General features: G+C 40.3%; 1 protein-coding gene and 1 long non-coding RNA gene across 2 annotated transcripts in view; both read left to right on the top strand.

Annotated features, from left to right (window-relative positions):
• Positions 1–6,324: 6,324 nt before the first annotated feature.
• On the top strand, positions 6,325–11,783 carry LOC135113169 (prefoldin subunit 2-like). The gene is made up of 3 exons (XM_064028266.1): positions 6,325–6,504; positions 8,061–8,184; positions 8,836–11,783. The coding sequence occupies exons 1-3, from the start codon at positions 6,353–6,355 to the stop codon at positions 9,007–9,009; spliced, it is 450 nt and encodes a 149-aa protein (XP_063884336.1). The 5' UTR covers positions 6,325–6,352; the 3' UTR covers positions 9,010–11,783.
• A 1,402-nt stretch (positions 11,784–13,185) lies between these two features.
• Positions 13,186–14,221, top strand: part of LOC135113168 (uncharacterized) — a 236,436-nt gene continuing 235,400 nt past the window's right edge. The window contains exon 1 of the long non-coding RNA XR_010274735.1: positions 13,186–13,666. This is a non-coding gene — a long non-coding RNA (uncharacterized LOC135113168). The remainder of the gene's footprint in view (positions 13,667–14,221) is intronic.

Genomic DNA, 14,221 nt, shown 5'->3' with positions numbered 1-14,221 from the left:
TCAACTTTCTTTTTTTCCCCACAGTATATCTTCCCTGTCTAACTTCTCCGTGCTGGTGCTGTTGTGATGGAGGTATGTGGTGTGTGATAGACAGATCATTCAGTGCTGTTATTGTGGCTGTCAAGGGGTGGTGGTGGTGGTGGTGGTGGTAGGGAAGAGAAATGTGATTGTAAATGAAGGGTATATTATGTGGGTTATAATTAAATAGGTCATTGATATTAAGACTGTTATTGTTGTCTGTGTGTGTGTGTGTGTGTTTGTAGAAGTTGTATGGTAATGAGTAGGAAGGATTAAAGGAAGGTTATGTATGTGTGTGTTTGTTATAATAGAGAAATTGAATGCATCTAGCATGTTGTTGTAGTGTTTGTCTGTGTGTGTGTGTGTGTGTGTGTGTGTGTGTGTGTGTGTGTGTGTGTGTGTGTGTGTGTGTGTTTGCATGAATGGTGATAGAAAATTAATATGATAAAAATTAAGGAGAGAAAAAACTATGTGTGATTCTCTTGTTTTCTAGAGTGTTAGTGTTATTAATGAAAATGTGTGGTGTGTTTTGTCGTGTGTGATTCTTAAAAGAAAATGTGATTATGAAATATGACAAATTTTTTATGTGGGCAGAATTATTAATAGATTGGGTTATATTAGGAGAGGAAAGACATTGATTAAGAGCCTTCGTGTGAAATTAGCCACATAAGTCACGGTAATTACAGGATGTAGCGGTAACTAGTATATAAGAACACTGGTGGTTTGAAAATTTTATATACATTGCTAAATGTTGGGAAAAGCTTTCATATATGTACTTATAAGGTTAGATACACAGTTGAAATTTCTATATTCATGTATAATTGGGTTTGTTTTGGTGTGTAAAGCAATATTATTAAGTTTAAATGTAATATGTGTTATGGTGTGAGTTTCCTCTATTTATTTTCACACTTGAGATATTGTGTGTGTGTGTGTGTGTGTGTGTGTGTGTGTGTGTGTGTGTGTGTGTGTGTGTGTGTGTGTGTGTGTGTGTGTGTGTGTGTGCATTGTTATATCTATCATTCTATTACAAAGATAGTTTTCTGAAAGCCTTATATATGTTAAAAAAGAAAGAAAGCATTAACCCCTTGAGTGAAGTGGGCCGGGTGACACACACAGCCAGTGTTACAAGGGCGCTGCCTCTCCTGCTAACACACTGCAGGGAGCTGGGGCAGGACTGGCAGTGTTGTGGAGTGTTGCTGGCAGGGTGTAGTGCTTAGAACATTCCTTTCTCTGTGTGTGTCGGGTCAGTTAGGTCACCTTATGATGTACTGGACCTCTTTTCTTCAATTTTTTTTATTTATTTATTTTTTTCTCTATTTACTTTTGTTTTTACTTATTGATGTATGTTTGCTCAGTTATCATATCATAGTTTGTATTTTTTTTTTCCATCTTATACTTCCTTTTTTTGTGTGTGATGGTGATTTTTTCTTCTTTTGTGTTAGTTTTGTAATGTGTTATTTTCCACCATTTATGTCCTTTTGTATATTAGGTTAGTTCATGTATCTTCATTTTATTTTATTTTATTATTTTTTTGTGTGTGTTCAAGTTTTCATAATTTCCTATAATCAACATATTTCTTGAAATTTTTGCTTTTTCAGTGTCAGATATATATATATATATATATATATATATATATATATATATATATATATATATATATATATATATATATATATATATATATATATATATATATATATATATATATATATATATATATACGTATATATATTTTTTTCTCGTGTTAGATCATTTATCATATTTTGTATTTATTTGTTTATTTATTTTACTTATTTTCTTTGTGTTGGGTGAGATATAACATTATTTTTTGTGTGTTTTTTTTCTCTCTTTTGTGTGGGGGTATCAGTTGTAACTTTTTTATTTATTTATTTAATTTTTATTTATTTTTGATATTTTTTTTACTAATTTTCTTATGCATCAGAATTAGGTGTCAGGAACTAGAAATTCTCTCTCTCTCTCTCTCTCTCTCTCTCTCTCTCTCTCTCTCTCTCTCTCTCTCTCTCTCTCTCTCTCTCTCTCTCTCTCTCTCTCTCTCTCTCTCTCTCTCTCTCTCTCTCTCTCTCCCTCTCTCTCTCTCTCTCTCTCTCTCTCTCTCTCTCTCTCTCTCTCTCTCTCTCTCTCGCTCTCTCTCTCTCTCTCTCTCTCTCTCTCTCTCTCTCTCTCTCTCTCTCTCTCTCTCTCTCTCGCAAGCAGTATGTGTGTAATTTTTTCACAGATCACCTTTAGTTTAATTCACCTTTGACTCAGATGACCTAGTTATAATATACACTTGAATAAATGAGATTTTTTTTCTATAGCTGCAATGGTTTTATTGTTACAACCTTCCATCAAGAATATTTATGTTATTTATTTTATTGATTTGTTTCTCCTGATTCAAGGGGCCAGTGTCTCATACAGTATGGTCTGGTTAATCATCAAGTGACCATACAAAATAACAAAAAAAATATATATATATACAGAGAGAGAGAGAGAGAGAGAGAAAAAGAGGGAGACCAAATTACATGATTCTTAAAATATTAATCAACACCACACACAAAATAAATAAAATAAAAAGAATAAATGCATACATATATGAATGAAACAAGAAGAATAACACAAACACCTCGAACTACAAACCAAATGAAAACTCTAAAATTAACAGAGAGAGAGAGAGAGAGAGAGAGAGAGAGTTTTTTTTTTTTTTTTTATGTAGGAAGGACACTGGCCAAGGGCAACAAAAATCTAATAAAAAAAAAATGCCCACTAAAATGCTAGTCCCATAAAAGGGTCAAAGCAGTGGTCAAAAATTGGTGGATAAGTGTCTTGAAACCTCCCTCTTGAAGGAATTCAAGTCATAGGAAGGTGGAAATACAGAAGCAGGCAGGGAGTTCCAGAGTTTACCAGAGAAAGGGATGAATGACTGAGAATACTGGTTAACTCTTGCGTTAGAGAGGTGGACAGAATAGGGGTGAGAGAAAGAAGTAAGTCTTGTGCAGCGAGGCCGCGGAAGGAGGGGAGGCATGCAGTTAGCAAGATCAGAAGAGCAGTTAGCATGAAAATAGCGGTAGAAGACAGCTAGATATGCAACATTGCGGCAGGTGAGAGAGAGGCTGAAGACAGTCAGTTAGAGGAGAGGAGTTGATGAGATGAAAAGCTTTTGATTCCACCCTGTCTAGAAGAGCAGTATGAGTGGAACCCCCCCAGACATGTGAAGCATACTCCATACATGGACGGATAAGGCCCTTGTACAGAGTTAGCAGCTGGGGGGTTGAGAAAAACTGGCAGAGACGTCTCAGAATACCTAACTTCATAGAAGCTGTTTTAGCTAGAGATGAGATGTGAAGTTTCCAGTTCAGATTATAAGTAAAGGACAGACCGAGGATGTTCAGTGTAGAAGAGGGGGACAGTTGAGTGTCATTGAAGAAGAAGAGGGGATAGTTGTCTGGAAGGTTGTGTCGAGTTAATAGATGGAGGAATTGAGTTTTTGAGGCTTTGAACAATACCAAGTTTGCTCTGCCCCAATCAGAAATCTTAGAAAGATCAGAAGTCAGGCGTTCTGTGGCTTCCCTGCGTGATATGTTTACCTCCTGAAGGCTTGGATGTCTATGAAAAGACGTGGAAAAGTGCAGGGTGGTATCATCAGCGTAGGAGTGGATAGGACAAGAAGTTTGGTTTAGAAGATCATTAATGAATAATAAGAAGAGAGTGGGTGACAGGACAGAACCCTGAGGAACACCACTGTTAATAGATTTAAGAGAAGAACAGTGACCGTCTACCACAGCAGCAATAGAACGGTCAGAAAGGAAACTTGAGATGAAGTTACAGAGAGAAGGATAGAAACCGTAGGAGGGTAGTTTGGAAATCAAAGCTTTGTGCCAGACTCTATCAAAAGCTTTTGATATGTCCAAGGCAACAGCAAAAGTTTCACCAAAATCTCTAAAAGAGGATGACCAAGACTCAGTAAGGAAAGCCAGAAGATCACCAGTAGAGCGGCCTTGACGGAACCCATACTGGCGATCAGATAGAAGGTTGTGAAGTGATAGATGTTTAAGAATCTTCCTGTTGAGGATAGATTCAAAAACTTTAGATAGGCAGGAAATTCAAGCAATAGGACGGTAGTTTGAGGGATTAGAACGGTCACCCTTTTTAGGAACAGGTTGAATGTAGGCAAACTTCCAGCAAGAAGGAAAGGTAGATGTTGACAGACAGAGCTGAAAGAGTTTGACTAGGCAAGGTGCAAGCACGGAGGCACAGTTTCGGAGAACAATAGGAGGGACCCCATCAGGTCCATAAGCCTTCCGAGGGTTTAGGCCAGCGAGGGCATGGAAAACATCATTGCGAAGAATTTTAATACGTGGCATGAAGTAGTCAGAGGGTGGAGGAGAGGGAGGAACAAGCCCAGAATCGTCCAAGGTAGCGTTTTTAGCAAAGGTTTGAGCAAAGAGTTCAGCTTTAGAAATAGATGTGATAGCAGTGGTGCCATCTGGTTGAAGTAGAGGAGGGAAAGAAGAAGAAGCAAAGTTATTGGAGATGCCATCTGGTTGAAGTAGAGGAGGGAAAGAAGAAGAAGCAAAGTTATTGGAGATATTTTTGGCTAGATGCCAGAAATCACGAGGGGAGTTAGATCTTGAAAGGTTTTGACATTTTCTGTTAATGAAGGAGTTTTTGGCTAGTTGGAGAACAGACTTGGCATGGTTCCGGGCAGAAATATAAAGTGCATGAGATTCTGGTGAAGGAAGGCTTAAGTACCTTTTGTGGGCCACCTCTCTATCATGTATAGCACGAGAACAAGCTGTGTTAAACCAAGGTTTAGAAGGTTTAGGACGAGAAAAAGAGTGAGGAATGTACGCCTCCATGCCAGACACTATCACCTCTGTTATGCGCTCAGCACACAAAGACGGGTCTCTGACACGGAAGCAGTAGTCATTCCAAGGAAAATCAGCAAAATACCTCCTCAGGTCCCCCCAACTAGCAGAGGCAAAACGCCAGAGGCACCTACGCTTAGGGGGATCCTGAGGAGGGATTGGAGTGATAGGACAAGATAAAGATATGAGATTGTGATCGGAGGAGCCCAGCGGAGAAGAAAGGGTGACAGCATAAGCAGAAGGATTAGAGGTCAAGAATGTTGGGCGTATCTCCAAGACGGTCAGGAATACGAGTAGGGTGTTGCACCAATTGCTCTAGGTCATGGAGGATAGCAAAGTTGTAGGTCAGTTCACCAGGATGGTCAGTGAATGGAGAGGAAAGCCAAAGCTGGTGGTGAACATTGAAGTCTCCAAGAATGGAGATCTCTGCAAAAGGGAAGAGGGTCAGAATGTGCTCCACTTTGGAAGTTAAGTAGTCAAAGAATTTCCTATAGTCAGAGGAGTTAGGAGAGAGGTATACAGCACAGATAAATTTAGTATGAGAGTGACTCTGTAGTCGTAGCCAGATGGTGGAAAACTCGGAAGATTCAAGAGCGTGGGCACGAGAGCAGGTTAAGTCATTGCGCACATAAACGCAACATCCAGGCTTTGGATCGAAAATGAGGATAGAGAAAGTAGGAGGGAACAGAAAAGGGGCTACTGTCAGTTGCCTCAGACACCTGAGTTTCAGTGAGGAAAAGAAGATGAGGTTTAGAAGAGGAGAGGTGGTGTTCTACAGATTGAAAATTAGATCTTAGACCGCGAGTGTTGCAGAAGTTAATGAAGAAAAAGTTGAGGGGGGTGTCAAGACACTTAGGGTCGTCGACAGAAAGGCAGTCCGACCTGGGGATATTTATGGTCCCCTCCCCAGATGGGGACTCTGAGGCTGGTGTAGGAGTCGCCATGATGATTTTAAACTTTTTGAGTGAAGGGTGTGTGTGTTATTAGGTGCTTGTAGTTTTATGTGGAGGAAGAGAGTTGTCTTTAGAGGGCAGGCTGTGACAACCCCCTTGTGTTGTGAGACACAAAGGGAAACGTTCAGTGAGGTCACAGCTGGGTTTAATGATAAGTTCACAGCACCCCCTGAACAGTGCTTTAGACCTCACTGGGAGTAATTATCGTTTCGGCAGGTGTCTACTGCCTCCTCCTCCTAGTTACATAAAAAAAAAAAAAACAGGCCACAACAGACCTTTCGGTCCTCACAAAGTGACCTGACCTATGACTACTAAGGAGAGAGAGAGAGAGAGAGAGAGAGCACAAGTATACATCCTGCCAGAAAACCATCACCACAAAAACAAACTAGTGACAAAAACATATCACAATAATTTTTAAAACAATAATTTTATGAAAATATTCTAAAAATAACACACGTAAATAAACCATCTAACAGGAACCATCACCCTAGTCCTTCCCTCACAACATAAACAAACATGGCTGACAAGAAGGGTGCTCCTGCCTCTCAGAAAGCCCTCACTAAGGCGGAGGGTGAGGAGATTGTCCAGAAGTTCCAGCAGCTGAGAAATGAGCAGCGATCACTGATGGCCAAGATAACAGAGCTGGAGCAGGACCTCAACGAGCACAAGTGAGAGGAGAGGGAGAGTGATAGGCAGGCGTGGGTGAGGCGTGTGTGTGTGTGACAGGTGAATATTGAGGCGTGTGTTTTGTTATGTGGCGGTGCTTGTTGTGGCGTGTGGGGATGGTGAGGGGTGTTGTGTGGTGTGAATAGCTGGCTGGGTTGTGAAGGGTAGTGGTGGTGGTGGTGATGGTGACGGTGACTCGCGTGCCCTGCCGACACCTACCGGCACCTCAGCACGCCCCGGCACCCTTATTTGGTGTTCATTCACTGTCATGCATGAGTCATTTTTACGATACAACAATTGCGGGCACAGAGGTGAAAATCAATATCACTGCAGTGTGTGAATGTTGATGCATGAGCAGTGAAGCATGCCAAGGAGGGCGTTGTGGAAGTAGCCTCAGCCTGCTGATCTCAAGACTGACTGTTTATGGTAAATCTTGCCAACAGCATCTCCTTGAAGGCAGTGTTTTACTCTTGCAGCAGTCTCAACGTGGCTTTTCTTACCCTTCTCATCGGATAGAACTTCTCATTCTGAGTAATCTGAACCCTATATGTGTGCACTGCAGATTATTGATAATGCTGACTGCAATTCTTAAAGATTTTTCTGAGAAAATTTTTATTGCTGCACCAGGCCCTCTACTCCTAACTAAACCTTTTTTTTTTCTGGTAGTTTTCGTTCTGCTTTGAATTAATCTGCATGTTGTTTATCCCACAAATCATTGGTTTTTATTTCTTTTTACCCTGATCCCAATAAGAAACTTAAGTTTTGCAATAAAAGTGAAAAGCAGATTAATATAAAACAGATAAATCTTTCAGAAAAAAAAAGCAATTTCATCCTCACAAATAAGTAACCCAACAGTAACACACTGGTGATCTTATCCTGAGAGGACTGACTGGCACTTGCCCATGGCCACCAGCTGGCTGTCATGCACCTCAACCAACATAACAAAACAAACCTAACCGAACTAAACTAACCTAACCTAACCAAAGTAGTCTAACCTAACCTAACTGGCAAGGCTAAAAAATGGATATGAAGTCATTACCTTATTTGTCTTCATAAAAGACAAAAGACAGGAAATAATCAAGTCAACACCCAACGTCGACAGACATCTTTCTCAGATTAATTCAAATAATTCAAACTGAGGCAGTTTTCCCTCCACAGGATGAAATATAAAGCTAAATCAATTCTGTACTTTTTGATTGGCCAGTGGCTGCATCCTTAAACAAAAGAACTAATCGCTGTGACTAATTTCGTGCTTGCAAAACAAACGTAATATACGCATTCATGAACAGACACACCTTCACCGGGGAAGATCAGTACCCGCCTTGTCCATCACACACGTGGGTGTGCCGCTTCCCAGCGTTGTCTCAGCAGTGAGCAAGCTTGCTACAAATTACCTGTAATACTGCCTGCAATTTTTAAAGATTTATCTGTTTTTAGGGAAGCAAGCTTGCTGCTGCTGATGATGATGATGAACAAATAAAGCTGTGACTGCTAGGAGAGTAAAGTTGTGACTGGTGATGAACAAAAAGTAAAGCTGTGACTGGTGGTGTCTTTGCAGGATTGTGATAGAGACGCTGCAGGACGTGTCGCCAGACCGCAAGTGTTTCCGCATGGTGGGTGGAGTGCTGGTGGAGCGGACAGTGACGGAGGTGCTGCCCGCCCTCGTCAACAACAAGGAACAGGTCAGAACATGTCTCCTGCCTCCACACACACTCTCTCTCTCTCTCTCTCTCTCTCTCTCTCTCTCTCTCTCTCTCTCTCTCTCTCTCTCTCTCTCTCTCTCTCTCTCTCTCTCTCTCTCTCTCTCTCTCTCTCTCTCTCTCTCTCTCTCTCTGTTGATTATTACACTGCCTGGCCTGACTTTGTTGTTTTCATTGGTTTATTTATTTATTTTATTATTTATTTTATTATTTATTTATTTTGACTTATTATTTACTGTCTTATTAATTTTTATTTACTGATTATTATTATGTATATATTTATTTTTTGTTTTGTATTATTTTTTCTATTTTATTATATTTCTTACCTGTTACTGTTCATTGTGTATTGTCTTATTGATCTCTTTACTTATTGTCATGTATTGTTTATTGACTGAATTATCATTTATCTTATTTATGTATAATTTATTGTTTTATTTATTTTTATTTTTTTCCTATTTACCATGCATTATGGTTTGTATTTATTTATCCCTCCCTCCTTGATAACCCATCACTGCCTAACCTTCCTTCCTCCCTCCCTTCCTCCCTACCAACTCCACACTGACCCTCCTTCCTTCTCTCTCTTCCCCTTCCCTTACATCTCAACCCCACACTGCCACTCTCTCCCTCCCACAGCTGACCAAGGTGATTGACAGTCTCAATGTGAAGCTGGTAAGCAAAGGCAAGGAGGTGAATGAGTACCGGGCAAAACATAACATCAAGGTGCGAGGGCAGGACGACATCAAGGAGTCCCAGCAGACGGACACCACCACAGGCACCCAGGGCGTCCTAGTATCCAACAAATCCTAGTCCTCCTCCTCCACTACCTCATGTCCTTCCTGCTGTTCTCTCGTCCCCGTTCTTGCCCCCATTCCCTGTTCTTTCTCATCCTTGTATCTTTTAAGTTAGGAGTTTCTTTTATGAGTCGTGTGGTGTCGAATGGTCACTCTGGGCCCATTGGTGGTGATGCAGGGCTCCCTAGGTAATGTTGGTGATGTTTTGATGTTTCTCAAGGCTCACACAAGAGCTGGAGTCTCTCTCTCCTAAGTGTTTGCCTCAGAAAAGTTGGATTTTTTTTTTTGTGTGTGTGTGTGTCTTAAATTGTGGTGAAAGTTAAGGAGTGTTTGGAGTGAGTGAGGAAGGTGCAGAGGTCTGTGTGAGTGGTGGAGTCTGTGCCCTGTCTCTCAGTCTCAACCTGTAAGAGTTTTTGAAAGAGAAATGTTAAAGGAGAGTTTTGTTGGAATCTGAGTTTTGCATTTCCATCTCTTTTTTTTTTTTTTTGTAAAGGAAAGTTATTTTTTATTTATTTTTTTTTGTAAAGGAAAGTTAAAGAAAAGTTGTAAGAATCTAAATTTCATGTTTCTATCTCAGTTTGTAAGAGTTTTTGAAGTAGGAAGAAATTAAAGAAAGACTATATAGGTGGAATCTGAGCTTTATGTTTCCATCTCAAGCTGAAGTAGGGGAAAGTTAGAGAAAGACATGTTAGTAGTATCTTCAGTTTTGTGTTTCCACCTCAAGTTGTAAGAGTTTTGAAGTAATGAAAGTTAAAAGAAAGTCTGTATCTATTGTATCAACTTAACTTGTTTACATGTTATGGTTAAAACTGTGAGAGTTTATGAAGTGACAAGTTCTGTAACTGCTAAAATTTATGTTCTTGTACTTAAGTTTATGAGAATTTCACTAAATGAGGACATGTTTTGTGTTGCCACCTTGAGACAAATGAAAGCTAGTAGAGTTTGTGAATTGAGAAAGTAAGGTGGTGGTGGTGGTGGTTATTAAATGAAAGCCACTAGAATTTAGGAAAGTGAAGGGAAACGTTTTTGTTTGGAAGCTTGAAGTGAGGAAGTTTGTTGTGATGTCACCTTGAGATATATGAATGTAGAGATTGAAGAAAAATGGTAATGATGATGATGAAATGGAAGTTACCAGAGTTTATGGAAGTGAGGAGGAAAAGTTTTTGTTCCTGGGAGTTTCTTGAAGTGAGGAAGTTTGTTGTGGTGCCATCTTGAGATATATGATGGTGGTGAAATGGAAGTGAGGAAGAAAGATGGTGATGGTGGTTGAGGGACATAGTGAAGTGAATGGAGTGATGAAGGAAGGCGCTGTCACCACTGCCATGCCTTAGTGCTCCCCACAGGCACACAGGGCTACGAGAAGCGTCAAGATGCAGTCTTGTCCTCACTAACCAAAGACCTAATGACAATCTCCCAACGTCTAATGATCATTTTACTGCACCAGTGTTTTTGTTTATTTTTTGTTGATACCCAAGCTTGGACGACCTAGTGGTAACCGTATTAGGGCTGCAAGTTGTCTCTTAACCAATCAGTGACATCTTTCGTGGTTACCTACCTAAGTTTGTATTGCTTCCTGTGGGTGATTCAGTAACCTTAACTCATAACACCACTTGTGATATCTCAGAACCTCATTTATTTGTATGTGCTATGGCTTGTATTAAATGTCACCTTTCCTTTCCCTCCCTCCCAAGACACCCTAGTGAAGCGTTCTGTGCTTTATCTTTTTGTAACTCGCTGTAAACATTGTACTAAGGCTTTGTACCTCTGTATATACTTGATGGGGTGTTTGTGAGTCGCGCCACTGTAGCTCTGCGCTGCACGGGATGTAACGCGAGTGTAACAAGAGTCTGCTGCGCCTCACTCATGTCTAAGGTTGTGCTGGTGAGCCTGGGGTGGGCCGGGGTGAGCTGGGAGTTACTGGAACGCACATGTTGGAAAATGAAGACTATAGGGACAAAAACGAACAGTATATATATTTTGGTTAGTAGGAGAAGAGAGACAAACAACAATACATCAGTTTTGGTTAGCGAGAAAAGAAAATCAATACATAAATTTTGATTAATAAGAGAAAAGGAAGGAAACAATAAAGGACAGTATGAAAATTTTGCTTATTAAGAGGAAAGAAATGATGCACAAATTTAGGTTAACAAGAGGAATGAAAAGAACAATACACAGATTTTGGCCAACAAAAGAAAAGGAAGAAAAGTACAACATATAAATTTTGCTCAGCAAGATAAAAGAAAAGGATAAAGAAGAAGAAAAGATGCAGGTCGAGAGAAGGAACAGATGAGAGAGTGCTGGTACAAGGACTGCACTCCTTACCAACAACAACTTAACTAGCAGAGTGCAGGGGAGGCAAGTCGAGCCAGTCAACTTGCCCACACACACCATGAGTCAGGCAAGCAAGGAGTGTGTGAGTAGTGTGTCAGTGTGGGTCAGGAAGGCAGCTACACCCTGACCACACACACCAGACCCCTCACCAGCTCAGTTTGGCCATGTCTCCACCCGAGCCTCCCCAGCATACCCCAGCTTGGCCAGGTGTGGGCAATAGGGTGGCCAGACTGTGGGAGTGCCAGCCTGTACTTCCTTGATGTTCAATGGTGCACACACTCACAGCATTGATGCCTGGTATGCAGGGCGGCTTCCAGGCAGGGCTGCGTCCCACCCTTGCTTCGTGCCCCAAGACACCTGCAGGCTGCCGTGGGAGGAGCTGAAGAAGAAGGCATTATGTCTCATTTGCATGATTCAAGTGATAATAATAAAATTTGCTTTGATTTTGAAGCTTATGAATCTCTGTGTGTTTTGTGATCCTGACAAAATGAATAAATACATAAACAAACCTAAGAGCTTGAGAAAATAAAGGAATCTGGGCATACATGTGGCTGTCCTGTCGTGGAACCCACCAAGCTATTGCTTCCTATCATTCCCATCTATAAATTTTTCAAAGTTTTTGTTTTACTTCTTTACAAAAATAAGAGCTTATATTAAAAGCAATGCTTTCCAGGGAAAAATAATCAGTTAATTGTTTAGTTACTATTTTAGATTTAAATCGCTCCACAATAATTGGAATGTGATTTTTGCATACCTTAATGGATTATGAGAAACTTTATTTCTGAGTTTGTGGGAAATCAGTTTTCGAAATAGACGCGGACACTTCCCCTAAAAACTCCCGCGACCTGATCTTGTAGGATGGGTTAGATTAGTACCCCTGAGGGGGGTCCAGGGGGGGCAGCCCTCCAGCTAGGTTAGGGTAGATCAATACACCCGAGGGGTGGGGGGGGTCGCTGGCTTAGGGGGATAGGGATTATAGTGTAAATTTTAAAATTTACATTCTGTTTATCATCTCCCGCGGCCTCGCTATTCTGTCCATCTCTAATGCAAGAATTAACCAGTATTCTCAGTCATTCATCCCTTTCTCTGGTAGGCTCTGGAACTCCCTGCTTGCTTCAGTATTTCCTTCCTAAGTTCCTATGACTTGAACTCTTTAATTTAAAGAGTTGTTTCAGCAGTCTTTTGAGAACTGGTACTTAAGTGGGCTTTTTTTTTTTTTTCAGTTTTGTTGCCCTTGGCCAGTAGGCCTTTTTGCATAAAAGAAAAAAAACTTCTAAAATAGGAAAAGTCCAATAAACATTATGGTGCCATTGTGTCATGAATCTGTTTGTGGCTCCATTGAGGGCTTACTGGGGCGTTACGCGGCGTGTGTCCATCACTATGCAAAACACCCATGGTAAGAGTGGCTAGTGGTAGTCTGATACTACCCCCACAGACGTCCGGCAGAGGCATGGACGGCTGCAGTGGGGGAAATGAGGGGTTAAATTGCTGACCCTGTTGTCAAATTCTGACTGATCTCAGCGATCTGACCGTCAACACTGGATTATGTCAATAATTTGTTGCAGAAAATGCTACCTATCTGAAATATTTCATCTTCAGATCATTGGCTTATTTTCTTAACCGTATTTTGGAAAAAAAAAAAAAAAAAAAAAAAAAAAAAAAAAAAAATATATATATATATATATATATATATATATATATATATATATATATATATATATATATATATATATATATATATATATATATATATATATATATATATATATATATATATATATATATATATATATATATATATATATATATATATTATATATATATATATAAATTAATTACTGCTTCAAATGTTTTAGTTTGGTGCAATAACAAACGAAACGGTATCAACACGTAGCACATTGGTACATGAATTCTTTGTCAAATTTCAACACCCACATTAGTCAAGTTTGCCTTTATCGCCCCTACCCAGGCACATATGTAATAACAAACATTTCTCGTTAACTTTTTATTCTAGTGTGTAAATAAAACAACTCGAATTAACAAAGGCAGAAATGTGGACATTATGAGCGGGTAGGGAAGCGCATACACCGAGTCACAAATATCAGTGTGGGGTGTGAGAGAGAAGTGTGGGTGTGTTTTGCGCATTGACGCTGCATTATTACCACTCGCTGCCTGTGTTCCCATGGTTACCTGTGCCTTGGAGAGCAAAGGGCCAATGGAGACTGGAAGAAGGACTAGGAAGTGAGGAATAAGAGAAAAATTGCCGAGAAGGGAGAGTTGGTTCATAGCCAGGCCAGAGTGAAACGTCGAACGCTGGGTAAAGCTGTCCGGAGTCCCACTTGGTGAGTATCCTGGATTATTTTGTTTAGAATTACCACTAGATCCTATGAGGCAGCGTTTCTCTAGAATATCATCTAAACGAACACCGCTCCCCAAATATGTGACCCCACAGTGCATTGCGACATATGTTTAAGAAGTTTACTTTTGGCTTTCAAGGGGAAGTTTGGCAAGAGCTGAGAAGAGAGGAAAGGTTTTGCGTGACATAGTTGTGACATGTAGCACGCAGCCACCTCTCTCTCTCTCTCTCTCTCTCTCTCTCTCTCTCTCTCTCTCTAGTGGTATTACAGCCATACTAGACACGTGCCCCCCAATTTTTTTTACGTTAACGGCAAGGTCACCGAACCTTCTACATGATATGTGAGTTTCGTGCTTGTATGTAACACGATATCCAGGTTAACCCTTGTCTACAATGACAGATAATAAAAAAATAAATAAATAAATAATAGTAATACACCGAGTACGGTTAGATACTCTATGTAAACTATCGTGATGCGCAGTTCTACCTTGTTTGATCGTCAACCAGTGCTGGGTGGGTGGAACATTTCACGCGGTGACTG

This window comes from Scylla paramamosain, chromosome 25, assembly GCF_035594125.1.
Source record: "Scylla paramamosain isolate STU-SP2022 chromosome 25, ASM3559412v1, whole genome shotgun sequence".
Lineage (NCBI taxonomy): Eukaryota > Metazoa > Arthropoda > Malacostraca > Decapoda > Portunidae > Scylla > Scylla paramamosain.
Note: the sequence above shows the minus strand (reverse complement) of the source record. Positions and strands in the feature narration are given on the sequence as shown.

Coding starts and splice junctions, on each gene's coding strand:
- LOC135113169 (XM_064028266.1), top strand. CDS start 6,353: ATGGCTGACAAGAAGGGTGCTCCTGCCTCTCAGAAAGCCCTCACTAAG. Junction 6,505..8,060: donor CAGGACCTCAACGAGCACAA/GTGAGAGGAGAG, acceptor GTGTCTTTGCAG/GATTGTGATAGAGACGCTGC. Junction 8,185..8,835: donor TCGTCAACAACAAGGAACAG/GTCAGAACATGT, acceptor TCCCTCCCACAG/CTGACCAAGGTGATTGACAG.